The sequence below is a fragment of the Phyllobates terribilis genome, unplaced genomic scaffold, assembly GCF_046119375.1.
Source record: "Phyllobates terribilis strain yellow unplaced genomic scaffold, ASM4611937v1 Scaffold_9__5_contigs__length_417890890, whole genome shotgun sequence".
In the NCBI taxonomy this organism is placed as follows: Eukaryota; Metazoa; Chordata; class Amphibia; order Anura; family Dendrobatidae; genus Phyllobates; species Phyllobates terribilis.
This window is the reverse complement of record NW_027362769.1, coordinates 349,205,472-349,221,351: the sequence shown is the minus strand read 5'-3', so window position 1 is coordinate 349,221,351 and position 15,880 is coordinate 349,205,472. Positions and strand designations below refer to the sequence as shown.

The 15,880-nt window shown below is 41.5% G+C and overlaps 1 protein-coding gene and 2 non-coding genes across 4 annotated transcripts in view; 1 reads left to right on the top strand and 2 right to left on the bottom strand.

Moving 5' to 3' along the window:
- TMEM184A (transmembrane protein 184A) overlaps positions 1–7,955 on the top strand; it is a 39,068-nt gene extending 31,113 nt beyond the window's left edge. For both annotated transcript variants that reach the window (XM_073648120.1, XM_073648121.1), the window contains exons 6-9: positions 2,399–2,490; positions 4,399–4,568; positions 5,190–5,387; positions 7,332–7,955. In XM_073648120.1, coding sequence (XP_073504221.1) covers positions 2,399–2,490; positions 4,399–4,568; positions 5,190–5,387; positions 7,332–7,579 — 708 coding nt within the window. In that variant the 3' untranslated portion in view covers positions 7,580–7,955. The remainder of the gene's footprint in view (positions 1–2,398; positions 2,491–4,398; positions 4,569–5,189; positions 5,388–7,331) is intronic.
- Positions 37–143, bottom strand: LOC141162732 (U6 spliceosomal RNA). Its single transcript, XR_012250800.1, has one exon. It is a non-coding gene; the product is annotated as a U6 spliceosomal RNA (small nuclear RNA).
- TRNAV-UAC (transfer RNA valine (anticodon UAC)) lies at positions 1,372–1,444 on the bottom strand. The gene has a single exon. It is a non-coding gene; the product is annotated as a tRNA-Val (tRNA).
- Positions 7,956–15,880: the final 7,925 nt, after the last annotated feature.

Below are 15,880 nucleotides of genomic sequence, written 5' to 3'. Positions count from 1 at the left end.
GCCAGTTGTTCACATCAAGGATCCTGTTCCATCTCCTGATATATGGAACGCTTTACGAATTTGTGTGTCATCCTTGCGCAGGGGCCATGCTAATCTTCTCTGCATTGTTCCAATTTTAGTATATGTGCTGCCGAAGCAAGCACTATGTGCTGCCTGAAAAACAAGACCTTAGCATTATACCTCCTCCATCAAATTTATAGCCAGCACAATGCAGTCAGGGAGTTACATTCTCCTGGGATCACCAAACCTAGACTTGGCCATCAGATGGCAGATAGAGAAGTGTGATTCGTCACTGCACAGAACATGTTTCCTTCAGAATCCAGTGGTGGCGGCTTTACACCACTCCATCCGACACTCTGCATTGTGCTTGGTGATGTACGGCTGCTTGACCATGAAAACTCATGCAATGACTCCCCTGTCACTTTGCCTATGTGACGTCAGGCAAGGAAATCAGACAGTGAGCCATCAAACTCATGCAACCTCGAAAGGCTAAACCTTGGGAAGTGCTCGATCATGCCCAGAGCACTTAATGCATCATGTGCATTTTAATTTAACGTTAATTTCTCGGGAATGCAAAAACATGAAGAAAATATAAAAATGTCGATGGATTTAGCTTTCAAGGACCTGCAAGCCTGAATATGTGTTTTGGGGGGTAATGGGGTGTTGATTTTACTGTCAAATTCCCCTTCCCAGTGATTAGGCCCAGAATAGGGGTGTGTGCTGAAAAGGATGAAAGTGACGTGCATGTAATTTCGCCGTCACTCAAGTGGGGTCCACACTACTGTAAGTGGGTTTAGACCCCCCAGAGTCACCTCTTCTGGGGCGCTTATGCATCTTGGGCTCTCAAACTAAACCCTAATGTTACCTCTAAAGACCTAAAAATGCAAAAAAAAAATAGTTTCATAGGATAGGAAATTCTCCAGGCAGGCGGCATAATGGGGAATCTGCCGGTAAGGAGTATACCTATAATTAGTGAGGGATTCCAGAGCAGGACAGCGCGAGACGAGACGTGAGTCAGCGCGAGACGTGAGTCAGCAGTCAATGCAGCAGTGCCTCTTCCCTTGTCTTTACAGAGCTGTCGTCTGCCGGGGAGACAATACTGAGCTTTATTTATGAAAATGGGGACAAATAATGTGATAGGAACCATCCGGTGACTTCCTAATCGCTGCCGGACAAATAACTGGTGGAATTTGATTGGTTCCTATAGACGAGTTCACAGGCTATAAACATTCTCTTACATAAATCCCGGACGCCATCGTTTCCGGAACTCCTGGGATAAATTGCTTTTCGGGAACATTTAGTTCTTTAAAGGTTTTGCTTGAAATAATAATTTAAGAATTTAATATTAATTATGTTAAGAAGGGATAAAAGTGGTTCCACTGGGGCTCGAACCCAGGACCTTCTGCGTGTAAAGCAGACGTGATAACCACTACACTATGGAACCCTGTGCTGCTACTTCTGTCTGTGCAGGAATCCGGCACAATGTCATGGATGGGACCTGTGTGAGAGGCTTGTATAGACCCCTTTAAGATATATGGTGCGTGAGTTTCCTTTAACTATGGTATTTGGATGGTGGGAATCTGTCCAGGGTCTACACCATTGAGTTGAAGCCTTACATGACGTCAGTGTCGTTTGTTAAATGAAGGTTGAGATGATGCCCTTGTCTGAACATAGTGAAACAAATGTATTGTGCCAACTACTTCTCATACACATGGCGTGGAGAGCCCATTCCTGCATGGGGGCCCACCAGAGGATTCTCCTGTTCTCCTGTCGGCCAGTCCGAGCCTGCATGGCATCCTCTGGACTCCATATCTTTGATCCTACAGTAATAAATGTCCTCTATTTAGTGACTCTCCAATTGAGAGGGCCCCGATGTTACTTATTTCAACATTTAGTAAATCTACACTTGCATAGGAGCAGACAGTTTACCACCAGACATTCTTAAAGGGGTTGTGTCTAATAACGACAACCCCTTTAAGGAATACCATTACACTCTTAAAAAACTTCCCTACATATGTTATCAAAATTAAAGTGAAAAGAGGCACTACTACACTAGGGGAGACACATCTGGACAGTTTTATACATTGTGAACAGGCTCGGACTGGTCCATGGGAGAACAGGAGAATTCCCCGGTAGGCCGCCCCTGTGAAGGATTGCTAATGAGAAGTGCTATTACACTTGATTCACAGTTTGCAGAAAAAGGTATCATCCAATCATTCATCAAACAAGCTAGCCAAATTAATATTACATAGAAGCAAAAGTAAATTTGTGCACTAGAGTCAGGTAATTTTTGCATGTAGCTGAGCTGTGGGCCCCAAGAATCAATGTTACTGGTGGGCCTTTGCCAACCCAGTCCGGCACTGATTGTGTATCATGGCGGTATTCTCTATTTTCACAGGCGACCCTGCAGTTCTGCATAGTGAAGCCCATCATGGCCGTCGTCACAATAATCTTACAAGCATTTGGGAAATACCATGACGGGGATTTCAAGTGAGTGATTATTATTAATAGTAATTGTTTTTGCTTTTCTGAAACTTTAAAAATGACAACTTATTTAACCAATTAGTGACATCGGCCATATATTTTGACGAATGTGCGCAATCACTGTATGGAGAGGGCTCCATAAAACCTACAGCTTGTCCCGCAACAATCAATCAACAGAAAAATAAAAAATGTCCGGCTGTCAGAATACGGCAACTGAAGCCAAATTTATTTTTCTTTTTTTTTGCAATTTTTTTTTTAGTACGGTAGTAAAAAAAAAGTATTGACCTATAGTACAAAGTCAATAGGTCATTTGTGACTCGAAGTAAATGTAGTAAAAACAGAACCCAAAAAAAGCAATAGTGTAAATGCTGTTTGTTTTTTCCACCATTTCACCCCAATTGGATTTTTTTTCCCCATTTTCAATGGGAATATGGATTAATAAATGGTTTTATTCAAAACTACAAAAGAACAAGCCCTCATATGGCTATTTTGAGTGAAAAAATAAAAAAAAATATGGCTCTTGAAAGATGAGGATGAAAAATTAAAAGAAGCAAAAATAAAAGAAAAATTGACGAAGGGGATTAAAGGGCAAATAGACAAAATTAGGTGATATTGAGATTTTATGATGTAAATGGTAGTTACACACATACATTAATATATATATATATATATATATATATATATATATATATATATATATCTGTACACAGCAAGTTTTGTCAAGTTTTAATACGTTTTCATTTTATAATTTAAAGGGATTGACTTATCTCAACAACCCTTTTATTTGTCCCAATAGGACATATAGACATTATAGATAGGGCCCCCTATTAGATCAGGAGCAGAGAAGACAAACAAATATAGACTGTCACTATCCTGACCCGGTTTGTCCACTTTATAGCGCTTGAATGACTGCATGTAATACTACAGTCCTCCAGTAGTGGCCACTGCAGGAAAAAAAAACAGCAAATATTGGGAAAAAAAGAGGAAATATCCCCCGATCCCTCTATAAATGGGATGACTGTGATTTGCCAGCATCTTTAAAGTGCAGGGAACAGGTCAGACAAATATAACAATAAGTAGCAGTCTGTGATTATATGCTACTTTTTGAGATCTGTATTCTGTAGGGGTACCCTTATGTATCTACATACATGGGATATATATATATATATATATATATATATATATATATATATATATATATATATATATATATATATATATATATAAGAGTGGTTTGGTTAGCAATATATTTCTATATGATATATTATCATTTATATATTATTATTATTATTATTGTTGCTTAAAAATTATAATTAATTTTATATATATGTATGTTATATACAGTGGGTATGGAAAGTATTCAGACCCCTTTAAATTTTTCACTCTTTGCTTCATTGCAGCCATTTGGTAAATTCTAAAAAGTTCATTTTTTTTTCTCATTAAAGTACACTCTGCACCCCATCTTGACTGAAAAAAAACAGAAATGTAGAAATTTTTGCCAATTTATTAAAAAAGAAAAACTGAAATATCACATGGTCATAAGTATTCAGACCCTTTTTCCATTAACATAATTTGCAAATAAAGCATGATTTATAACACTGGCTATATATTAGGTTGTATTTAATGCACAGCCTTTGGACTATTCACCCCGCACAGAACGCTCTAGAAAACGGCTTGCGACAAGCCATTTTCTCTCTTTAAAAAACTGTATTAAACCGCTGCCACCTACAGGCAAGTAATTGAAATGCATGCCATTGTAACACTTAAAGGGCCAGTAAACATCTTGCAACAAGTATTTCTGAAAATTTCACACTAAAACTATTCAAAGATATAAGTCGGTCATTTGTCCCCTATTACTATGTGGCAATTGATGCTGGGCTGTAAATTTCCTGTTGTGTGATTTTCTCTTTGCAGCGTTCAGAGCGGTTACCTGTACATCACAATCATATATAACTTTTCGGTCAGCCTGGCCCTCTACGCCTTATTTCTCTTCTATTTTGCCACCAAGGAGCTGCTGCATCCCTTTGAGCCTGTGCTGAAGTTTCTCACCATCAAAGCTGTCATATTTCTATCATTTTGGCAAGGTTGGTACGAGATACGTTATGGGTGATGGACTTTGAAGAGGGTGTCAGAGTTTCAAAAAGTTGCCCAATTGCAAGAATGATTATAAAATGATAATAAAAAAAAACACAAATTACTTTCCTATTCATTATACAGTATATTATTTTTTTCTGACGGATCCCTATATAATCTGAGAGCAGCATAATGTAGAGACAGAGGCCCTGATTCCAGCGATGTGTCGCTTACTGGGCTGCTTGCTGCAGTTTTGATAGAATCCCTGTTTTGTCTGATGTAGATGTAGCAGAGCTAAGACTTCTGAGCTGTGAATAACCCCGCCCACATCACTGTTTGGCAGATTCCTGTGTGCAGTGTCACCAAGCTGCCAATCAGAGGTGGGGGGTGTGGTTACACAGCTTTTCCTGACTGCTGTGCATGTGAGGCCTAGTCCGGGAGTGATAATCTCCTGCTGATAAAACAATGATTGTATTAAAACTACAATACACAACCTAATAAGTGATACATCATTGGAATCAGGCTCTCGTGGCCTATATTATGCTGCTCTTAGATTAAACAGCAAAAACCTGCTGACATATTCCCTTTAAGACATTTCCTATCTGATTGTCCCTCTTACCATATTCCTGTAGGAATGCTCCTGGCGATACTTGAGAGATGCGGTGCCATTCCTGAGGTGCAGATCATTCATGGTAACACAGTTGGCGCGGGGACAGTTGCTGCCGGGTATCAGAACTTCATAATCTGCATTGAAATGCTGTTTGCGGCCATTGCTCTGCGCTACGCCTTCACCTGCCAGGTTTACCGAGAGAAAACTGAAAACTCAACAGGTAAATGTCTCAGTTTTGGGATAGATGAATCATTGAGGCATTACTGAGGGATCCCCTCCATCTGTCTAACCACTTTGATATAATTGCCTTAACTGACCGCTGCATTCTAGGGCACTAAGTGGCCAGATTGGAGTTATCTCTGATCTCGGCTGTTACAGCAGTGTTACATGTACAGCTGAGCCCATTTCACACACTTCTTGTTGCCTTCTGCCCTTAATATAGGACTGATGACAGCCATTGACAACCACTTGCTTTTTCAATCAAAGAATATGAAGTATGGTTGTCGCAGCTTGTAAATATAAATTCAGACTATTGGCCCTTCTCCCAGCATGAGTGACAATACTGGATCTTCAAAAATATGGAGATCTGGTTGTTTTCTGCCTCTGTCACTATGAGCTAGATCTGTTCTAGGGGATTTTCCACCTCAAAAATTGCCTTTTTCTTAACAGCAAAATTTGTCACCAGGTTTTTGCCACTTAATCTGAGAGCAGCCCTGATAGCACTTACTGCTTGCTGTAGTTTTGATAAAATCACAGTTTTATCAGCAGGAGATTATCACTAGAGGACTCCTTAACCTGTTGCCATGTAGTCCTCCATATTCATGAGCTGTGTATAACCCCGCCCCCCAGCACTGATTGGAAGCTTGCTGTCCATGCACAGTGTACACATAAAGCAGCTAATCAGTGCTGGGGGCGGGGTTACACAGAGCTCAGCATTCAGAAAACCTGTAGATCTGCAGCAGAGAAAACTGTGATTTTATCAAAATAACAGCAAGCAGCCCAGTGAGTGATACATCGCTGGATTCAGGGTCTCTGCCCCTACATCATGCTGCTCTCAGATAGGGTAGCAAAAACCTGGTGACAGATTCACTTTAAGAGGATCCCCAATGGTAAACCGATTACAGCAACGATCAGGATTCTAACAGTAGGTATTCAGTTTTCCCACAGCGCCACTACAGGCGAGATTAAGCATTACAAAAGGTTTCATTTAAATTAACGGACTGTTCATATAAGGCTGAGTTCACACAAGCGTATAAACAATCATGCGAGTTTCATCCAGAAAACATTGACGATTTTTTTTCTGGATCAAAGCAGGAGATATTAAGATTATTTTTTTTTTACACCCAGACTATTGGTCCATGTGTAAAAATGCTCATTTGAACATTGACTTGCATTAGTCCTCGTACTGTCTGTATGTTACCCGTTTTGCATATTATGGCACACAGACATTTAAAGGGAACCTGTCAGGTCGGATAACGCTGCTAACCTGCAGATATCGAGTGAATCTGCAGGTTAATAGTGTTATGAATCTGCTGCTCTCGAGAGAAAATTAACTTTATTCTTCCCGGGAGCCGCCGGCTTTCAGTCATGCAGGTGTTCCAGTGTGGCTACAGTCACCACTCACTGCACGGAGAGAAGCTGCTTTAAGCACACCCAGCACTGACTGACAGCTGGCTCTGGACTGACGCACTGCTGAGCCGGCTGTCAGTCCAGTCAATGATCCGGGGTGTGCTTACAGCCACCACTCATGATGACTGAAAGCCGGCGGCTCTTTGGTGCTCTTGCACATTAACCATGTATCTGCAGGTTAATAGAGTAATCAGAAATGACTGCTTTTCCCATTAATACGCCCGTCTGAACGAACCCTATCTGTGAGAAGGAGATGCTGAAACTTTCCATAAGGGTTCATTCACACAACCGATTTTCTCACGTAAGCAAAAAACGGACCGATTATTTTAATCAGAGTTTGATCAGAGTGCGGTCCGAGTGTGATCAGTTTTTCTCGTACTTGGAGAAAGAAAGAAATAAAAAAGTTCCTCCACCTATTCCTTTCTGACGGTATGTGAAAATCAGACCGCCCTCGATTATCATCCAAGTGCGGTCCAATTTTTTCACTGACCCATTGATTTGCATTGCCGATTTTAATCCGACCCTTTTCTTACAGCAAACGTGGCGCCCATGCAGAGCATTTCCAGTGGTTTGAAAGAGACAATGAGTCCCCACGACATTGTCCAAGACGCCATCCACAACTTCTCACCGACGTACCAACAGTACACCCAACAGTCCATGCAAGACATGGAGCGGAAATCTCAAGGACAGAACGGGCACACAGTTGCCAGCAATGGACATTCAAGCAAGAAAAAGAAACAGAACGAGAAGATGATGCTCATTGTATCCGATGATGAACTCTAGGTGTTCACCCAAGACTTATGGCTCCTGCCCCGGTGACTATAGCTGCTTTGGTTTACCAATGTTTCTGACTTGTGGGTGTCTTAAAGGACCCATTCAATGCATGGGATTGATGTCCACCCCAAAAGAAACTCTTGTATTGGTCTGCATCAGGTCATGACCTTGCCAAGGATGGAGCAACTTGACTATTTTTTTAGCATCTTTAGCCAAATTCCTTGTCTGTTGTCGTCTTCGTGCAGAGTAGATCCTTAATGTTATTTTTTATGTTGTTTAGTGTTTTTGCAATAATTTTTACACAATGCCAAAAAATTGCTTTTTTTTTTTTTTTTTTGTATTAAATCTTGTTTCTGCAATCCCAATGCAAATATCCGAAATCCACCACGACTTAATTTGCGAGTCCGAGGTCAGTTTGGCGGACAGTCTTCTCCTCGTTAGCAGTTTACATTGATATTCTTCTCACACTCAATAATAACAGATGCGGAATAAAAATGGGACAATGCGTCAAAGTCATTTCAAATAATACGTTGTGTGTGTGAGTGCCGCCGGACGATTGTGCGGGAAGATGGATGAAATCATTTTCTGGAACAACCATGTGGAATTTTTTCTTTAAACCATTTTATTTCTCCTCTGGATTAATACAGGACGGTTGATTTTGGGGTTTCTGTAAATTTCCGTCTTCGAAAAGAAAAGTTCATTAAAGATGTGAATCTTGGAAAAATGTAATTTATATTTTTGTGGGTTTTTTTAGTATATCCTTGGAGACGCAATTCGAGATTTATTGGGATTGATCAACCAGATAAAAATTGTATCAACTCTCTGTATGTCATGAACTAATTATTTTCCTGTTGTACTCCAATGGTGATCTCTACTTACCCCTAAAAACTGGAGGCGTTGAGAGTGTTGTTTAATCTGTGGTTAATACTGCATTGATACCCTCTTCATCCCAAAAAATGAAAGGATGACTGATGACGTTGTGAGAGCGCATGTGCCGCCCTCACGACACTTGAGCGGGATCTCGAGCCGAGGAGCAGATCACAGAGAAGAGTGACCTGTCAGTCACTGACAGGAGGTCGGTGGTGGGTGGGGAAATAGGTCAGAGAGCTGTAAATACAGGGCTAGACCCCCCTGCACGTGCGGCTCATTTCCATAAAAATTTGGATTGATTTCTATAAGGGTGCAGTTAGACGGCCATATAAATCGGACTAAAATAGGAACACAGTGCATGGACTTAAAAAGACCTGTCACTTGCCATAAATGTATAAAAAAATGTCCCGGTGTAAATTCTGAATCCGGATTGGTTTTCCTTTTGTTCTTGAGATATGGCCCCCTCTTCCCTGTATATAAATATTGGGCACAGTTATAGTTCCCATACAAATAATTAGAATTTCCGACCACCTTTTCACTGACAGTGCTGATCAGCATGGCTCCATTCTCAAGATACAATCAGGTCCCATGGGTGAGATCATCTCCTACAATATATTTATACCATAAATATACAAGATAGGAATATGTCTTTAAAGTTCCCAAACACTCGGCTATCTCTGCCAACTTCCCTGTGTAAATTGTAGAGGGGAGTAAGCTGCCGCCAGACATTGCTAGCGTGAGCGAAATACACTCTCTGATATGCCTTTTGAACTCCAAATGAATAAGATTTGTTTTATGAGCGCTCAGGAAATCAATACGGTACAGCCTTGTATAGTGTACCCAGGATTTCAGGTTTATTAGCACATATAGGCACTTTAAATAGGATCACAAAGGAAAAGTTCCCTCTGAACTATGAACCAATAGGAACTTTAGGGGTGTGAATAAAAATGTGAAACTTCCCCGACCATCAGTGTTACTTGATCACTATGACACAGGGGTTACAAGACAAGGTGGATACCACAGTCGTAAAACAAATTCTGTTCTCTCACACTAGTGTTGGCGTATCCCCCCCTGAGAAAAAAAAGATCGGGTGATGAAATAATGAAATACAGACTGTCCGATCCTTTTCATCATCTGTCGGAGAAGTGTCCATTCACATCAGGAGGTCCTGCCCATAGCAGGTTTCACAGACTTTAATGTTTATGGTGGCCTTTAGACACAAGGAAAGGACAATGGCAAAACAATTGCTAAGCAGTGGAAAGATTGGGGTCAAAAGGAGATACTTTTATTTATTTTTGCTTTTATTCCGAACGTCCATGTACAGTGGCTTGTGAAAGTATTCATCCCCTTGGCATTTTTTTTGTTTTGCTACCTCACTGTTTTTTTTTTTTTTGAAGGTTTGCATCAGTTCATGTAAAGAACATGGCTACAACTGTGAACATTTGGTTTTCTTTTTATTGTGAAGCAAACAAAAAATAGGACAAAATAACTGAAAACTTCAGTGTGCGTAACTATTCACCCCCCTAAAGTCAGTACTTTGTAAAGCCTCCTTTTGCAGCAATTACAGCTGCAAGTCGCTTTGGATAAGTCTCTATGAGCTTTCCACATCTTGCCACTATGATTTTTTCCCATTCCTCAAGGCCGAACTGCTGCAGCTCCTTCAAGTTAGATGGTTTCCTCTGGTGAACAGCAATCTTCAAGTCTGATCACAGATTCTCAATTGGATTAAGGTCTGGACTGCGACTAGGCCACTCCAAAACATTTAAGGCCCCTTCACACATAGCGACGCTACAGCGATCCCGACAACGATACGACCTGTCAGGGATCGTTGCTGCATCGCTATGTGGTCGCTGGTGAGATGTCAAACAGGCAGGCTCACCAACGATCAGGGGAGCAGCGACATCGTGGAAAGAATCTTTCCACGATGTCCTGCTCCTGGTTACCAGCCTGCTGAAGCAGTAGCAGGCTGGTAACCATGATAAACAGCGGGTTACAAGGGGAACACGCGCACCTAGTAACCCGCTGTTTATCATGGTTGCCACTCTGCTACGGTGAGCGGGAGGTTACCGCTCACCGTAGCAGAGTGGTAACCATGATAAACAGCGGGTTACTAAGTGCGCGTGTGCCCCTAGTAACCCGCTGTTTATCATGGTTACCAGCCTGATCGCTGGTCCCGCTGGTCACACACAGCGATGTGTGCTGACCAGCGGGAGGGCAAAGACCAAAAAATGGTCCAGGACACTTTGCAGCGATCAGCGACCTCACAGCAGGGGCCTGATCGCTGCAAAGTGTCACACATAGCGACATCGCTGGTGAGGTCACTGTTGCGTCACCAAAACCGTGACTCAGCAGCGATCTCGCTATGTGAGACAGGGGCTTTACACATTTCCCCTTAAACCACTCGAGTGTTGCTTTATCAGTATGCTTTGAGTCATTGTCTTGTTGGAAGGTGAACCTCTGTCCCAGTCTCAAATCACTGACAGACTGAAACAGGTTTTGCTCAAGAATATCCCTGTATTTCGCACCATCCATTTTCCCTAGCCCTGCTGCTGAAAGACATCCCCACAGCATGATGTTGCTGCCACCACCATGTTTCACTGTGGGGATGGTGTTCCTGGAGGTGATGAGCGGTGTTGGTTTGGCGCCAGACATAGCGTTTACCTTGGTGGCCAAAAAGTTAAATTTTGGTATCATGCGACCATAGCACCTTCCTGCACACATTTGAAAAGTTTCCTACACGTCTTTTGGCAAACTCAAATCGAGCCTTAAAATTTTTGTGTATAAATAAAGGCTTTTTTTTTTCAGTCTCCTCTTCCATAAAGGCCACCTTTATGGAGTATGCAGCGTATTGTGGTCGTATGGACAGATACTCCAGTCTCTGCTTGGGAAATCTGCAGCTCCTTGTGCTACCTTTGGTCTCTGTGCTGCCTCTCTGATTAATGCCCTCCTTGCCCAGGCTGAGAGTTTTGGTGGGCGGTCCACTCTTGGCAGGTTTGTTGTGGTACCATGTTCTTTCCATCTGATGATGGATTTGATGGTGCTCCGGGGGATCATCAGAAGTTGGGATATATTTATATATATATTATATATATATATATATATATATTTTTTTTTTATTTTTATTTTATTATTATTTATTTATTTTTTTTATAACCCGACCCTGACATGTATTTCTCAACAACTTCCCCTGACTTGTTTGGAGACCTCCTTGGTCTTCAAGGTATTGTTTGGTTAGTGGTGCCTCTTAATGGTGTTGCAGGCTCTGTGGCCTTTCAGAAAAGGTAAAGTGTATATACTGACAGACCATGTGACACTTAGATTGCACCCAGGTGGACATCCTGTCACTAAGCCTGTGACTTATGAAGGGAATTGCTTGCACCAGAAATTTTTAGGGGCTTTATAGCAAAAGTGGTGAATACATATGCACATGCTAATTTTTAGTTATTTGATCTCATAAATGTAATTTATTTCTATATTTTTCTCACTTCACTTCCCCAACTTAGACTATTTAGTGATGATGCATTACCATTGCACACAAATAGGATTACAGAAATATTTAAACATAGTTTGCAATGTAACAAACTAGGAAAAAAGCCAAGGGGTGGGGGGGGCAATCCTTTGGCAAGCCACCGTAAATCATACATTTCTCTTCAATGTCACCATGTTTGTTGTTTACCGGTGGTGATCATTGTATGCATCAGTTTTCCTAAGCCGAGCATTAGAAGTCCCACTAACATGTAATATGGCTCTCCGCCTTCACCTCCAGCAGATACAGTGGAATTCACAACCTATTGAATGCAACACACTGCAAACAGACACAGAATGGGCCGACTCAGCAGATGTCGGGGCGGACAGAGAATGGCTATGGACGCACGGACGTGCTAAAAGACACCACTCATATGGGACTCTCCAGGCATGCGGCACAGACATCATTGTACTGGCCCGGTTCCCAGAAGTCACAGTGGCTACGGCTGATGTGGATGTGTATAGAGAAGTCTCTTAAGGTTTCTGTAACTTCCAAATACTGCATGGAGCAGCTTAGCCCCCTGCTCCCACCACTGACGTGCCAGGTGGGATGGAAAACTGGGGGAGGGGCCTTGTTCTACTGACTGGTCAATATTCATAGCTGTGATAGGCTTTCTAGTGTAGAACTTGTCCCACAAATACAAGAGGCAAAGAAGAGCAGAGAAAGAGGGAAAACAAGTACCGTAAGAGGGAAGGTGCACTGAATGGTTTGGCCACACCAAGGGTGCACTGAACGGCTCGGCCACACCAAGGGTGCACCGAGGGCCTGTACTTGGGTTGAACACTCATTCTGTGCTGACAATTCCTTTAAAATTTTAATGAGACTGGTGGAGACAAGCAATGACTGGAATGGCAGTGCATGTGCTCGTCCATCTAATAGGTAGACACCGGACCATTGCTTGGGGTCTACTGTATTAGTAGAGGGTCTCTCTCAGGCAAACTTTTGCTACACAACACAGCGCAGTAATGCTAATCAGAGTACTATGAGTATGAGGTTTCACTTTAGAAGACTTCAGGGGTTTTCTGAGACTTCCCTAGGACAAGCTATTAATAGAAAACTAGTTGGTGGGGGGAACTGGTAGCACACCCGACTGAAGGGGCCATGGTGCTCCAGAACCTCGTATTTTGTAGTAGTGCTGCCTGGTATTATAGCTCAGTCTCTTAACAACTGGAGCCAAAAAACAGAGAATAGACACTATAAAATGTACATAGCAGTGTCACAGTACCTACAATCAGCTACAAAAGGTATATACTCGTGCTGTGGCACCTACAATGGGCTACAAAAGGTATGTAGCTGTGATGCGGTATACACAATCAACTTATCAGTAGGCGAGCAGAGAATCTGACTCCCAACTATAAATTGATGGCCTATTCTAAAGTTAAACCATTGGTATTAAAAGTCCCAGAAAATCCCTTTATGCTATGTCTTTCTAAATAGTGTGGGTCTTACTGCCAAGATGCGCTGGTGGGAAGCAGCCCTGCCGTTCAAAGGAAAAGCCAAGGAGACCTTGATTAAAGGGCTCCTAGAAGGCGGCTCACACTAATTATAATGGGTCGTCAGATTCTACAGATATTCTATAAAAAGGGTATTTCCATCTTGGACATTTATAGACAGGACCTGCACCTATTGAGAACATTTGCTCGGCTTAGTTTGGAACTTCTATAAAAAGTGAAGAGCGGAAAGCATCCGAGGTCACCAGGGATGAAATGATCTGCAGATCGCTGGCCCAGCAGACTCGTCCATAGTCCGTGGCTACGGGTCGGGAGCTCCCAGAACACCTCTTCTGATTAGTAGGCCTGGCATGAGGTCACACACACAAGACGACAAGCTGGGCATTTGCATTTCGGCCACGGACTACTGCCGTAGCCACTGGACCGGCTTCCTGCGAATTGATTCCCCCCGCATATGACAATCATGACCTATCCTTAAAGCATCACTCCCATCAAAGTTTTTCCCTCTTAATATATTGCAGTCATCACATTATACAGCACTGTGTACTTACAATTGCTCATTTTGCCTTTCTACCCAGATAATTCTTCTCTTTGCTCTATGAAGAAACAGGAAGTCTCTTTTCCCTGCATTTATCAACTCCCGACCCAGCTGATCCCTCCTTCCCGCTGCCAGGGACTTTTGGAGTGACTATTGACTCACACAGAGAAAATTGACCTCCTGTTTCTACATAGAGCTTAGAAGGATTCAGTTAGTCAGTTTTTAATCAGGTGATGTCATAGACCTAATGGAAAAGAGAAGAATTAGCTGGGTAGAAAGGCAAAATGAGCAATTGTAAGTACACAGCGCTATATAATGTGATGGTTGCAATATATTAAGAAGATAAAAACTTTGATGGGAAGAGGAGGAGGAGTAGGAGTGCTTCTTTATATATCATAAGGTCATAGAAACCCTTTGGAATCACATTATTTTTGGAACACAACCCACAAAGTCACAGATCTTTCAATGAGAACTCTTTATTGGAAAGGTACAAAACCAGTCACAGCAGTATTATATACAGCAATAAATTACTTTGTGGCTGTCAGATAAGGAGAAATTGGTGCACACGTACAGTACACAGGATTACGGTCTTGACATACAAACATAAATCCACAATTACTTGGATATATCCCAATAATTTATTTATTTATTTTTTTTTATTTTTAATATATGTATTAAAAAAAGCAGCACAGGAAAAATAAAAATATAAATATTGAAATTAGCCTACTGAATAAAACCACAGAGACGAATCAGGAGGCGATGGACTCTACAAATGATCTCTATTTTTGCTGACAAAAAAAAAAAAAAGAAGCTATTTGACTGCCCTTGTTGTTGTGTCTTTAACCTAAAGACGCAAAAACATAAAAGATAGGACGATAAAAAGGAAGAAATAAATCACATTATTAAAAACTGCATAAAAAACAGAAACATAATAAAAGGAGGTATGGATAGAATAATGGACTGTGAAGTTATGCTTACATCCCGCTGAGGATCCAAGAGTTTACAACTCCGGATATAAAAGATGGAGGATAACTTTTTTTTTTTTTTTACTTTTTTTATACTCTCGTGAAGGGTAAAAGGGAAGCAAAAAAGAAGGGTGCGTTCACTCTGACAAACATGTGCAATATAATATCGTAAATGCTCTTTCACCATACAATCACTGTTCACTTCAAAAAGTACGGACTTTTTAAACATTTGTTGGGAAATTTTCTAAAAAAGAAAAAAAAAATTTTTTTCTTTAAAATATGTTCTAAACATTGAGTTCTCCGGTCATGACGTGTGAGCATGTTACCCTTTCACAGACACGTAGCACGGACAGATGCGAGACACACAGTGGGAGTTTTGAATTCGGCAGATGCTACGCCATATAGAGGCCCAAAAATACGACGGCTTATCAGCTTCGCAGCCATCACACTGAAACAGGTTATATTGGTTTAAATAGATGCTTGGAGATTAAGGCAAATGCACCATTTAATAGTCGGAAACGGTGGGAGGGTTGGCATAATAGTACATGACATTACATAGTACCGGCTATTCAGTGGCTTTCTTACATTCCTCCCCACTTTAATCAATCTTTAATTGAAACACATAACTTGAAAGAAACCACAGCTATCTTGATATATAGAGAACACGGCGTGAGTAAGAGATCCAGTGCGACGACCTATGGAGGCCGTGATATGATAATATCTGCTACATCTTCTATCAAGTGACTACATCAGAAGGCTTCGTTGTGGATACATATGTTGCAAATATGAGAAATCTGGAAGATGCAGCAGTACACCCCGGACCAGTGTTACAAAGCCACACGTGACAAATATTAAAGATTTGGCTTAAGAAAACAGTGGAAAAAAAACGCGTGGGACTCGGACTTCAAAGTGCTGAACAGCAGCGTATGCCAACTACATGTGATAGCACAGGATCTACAA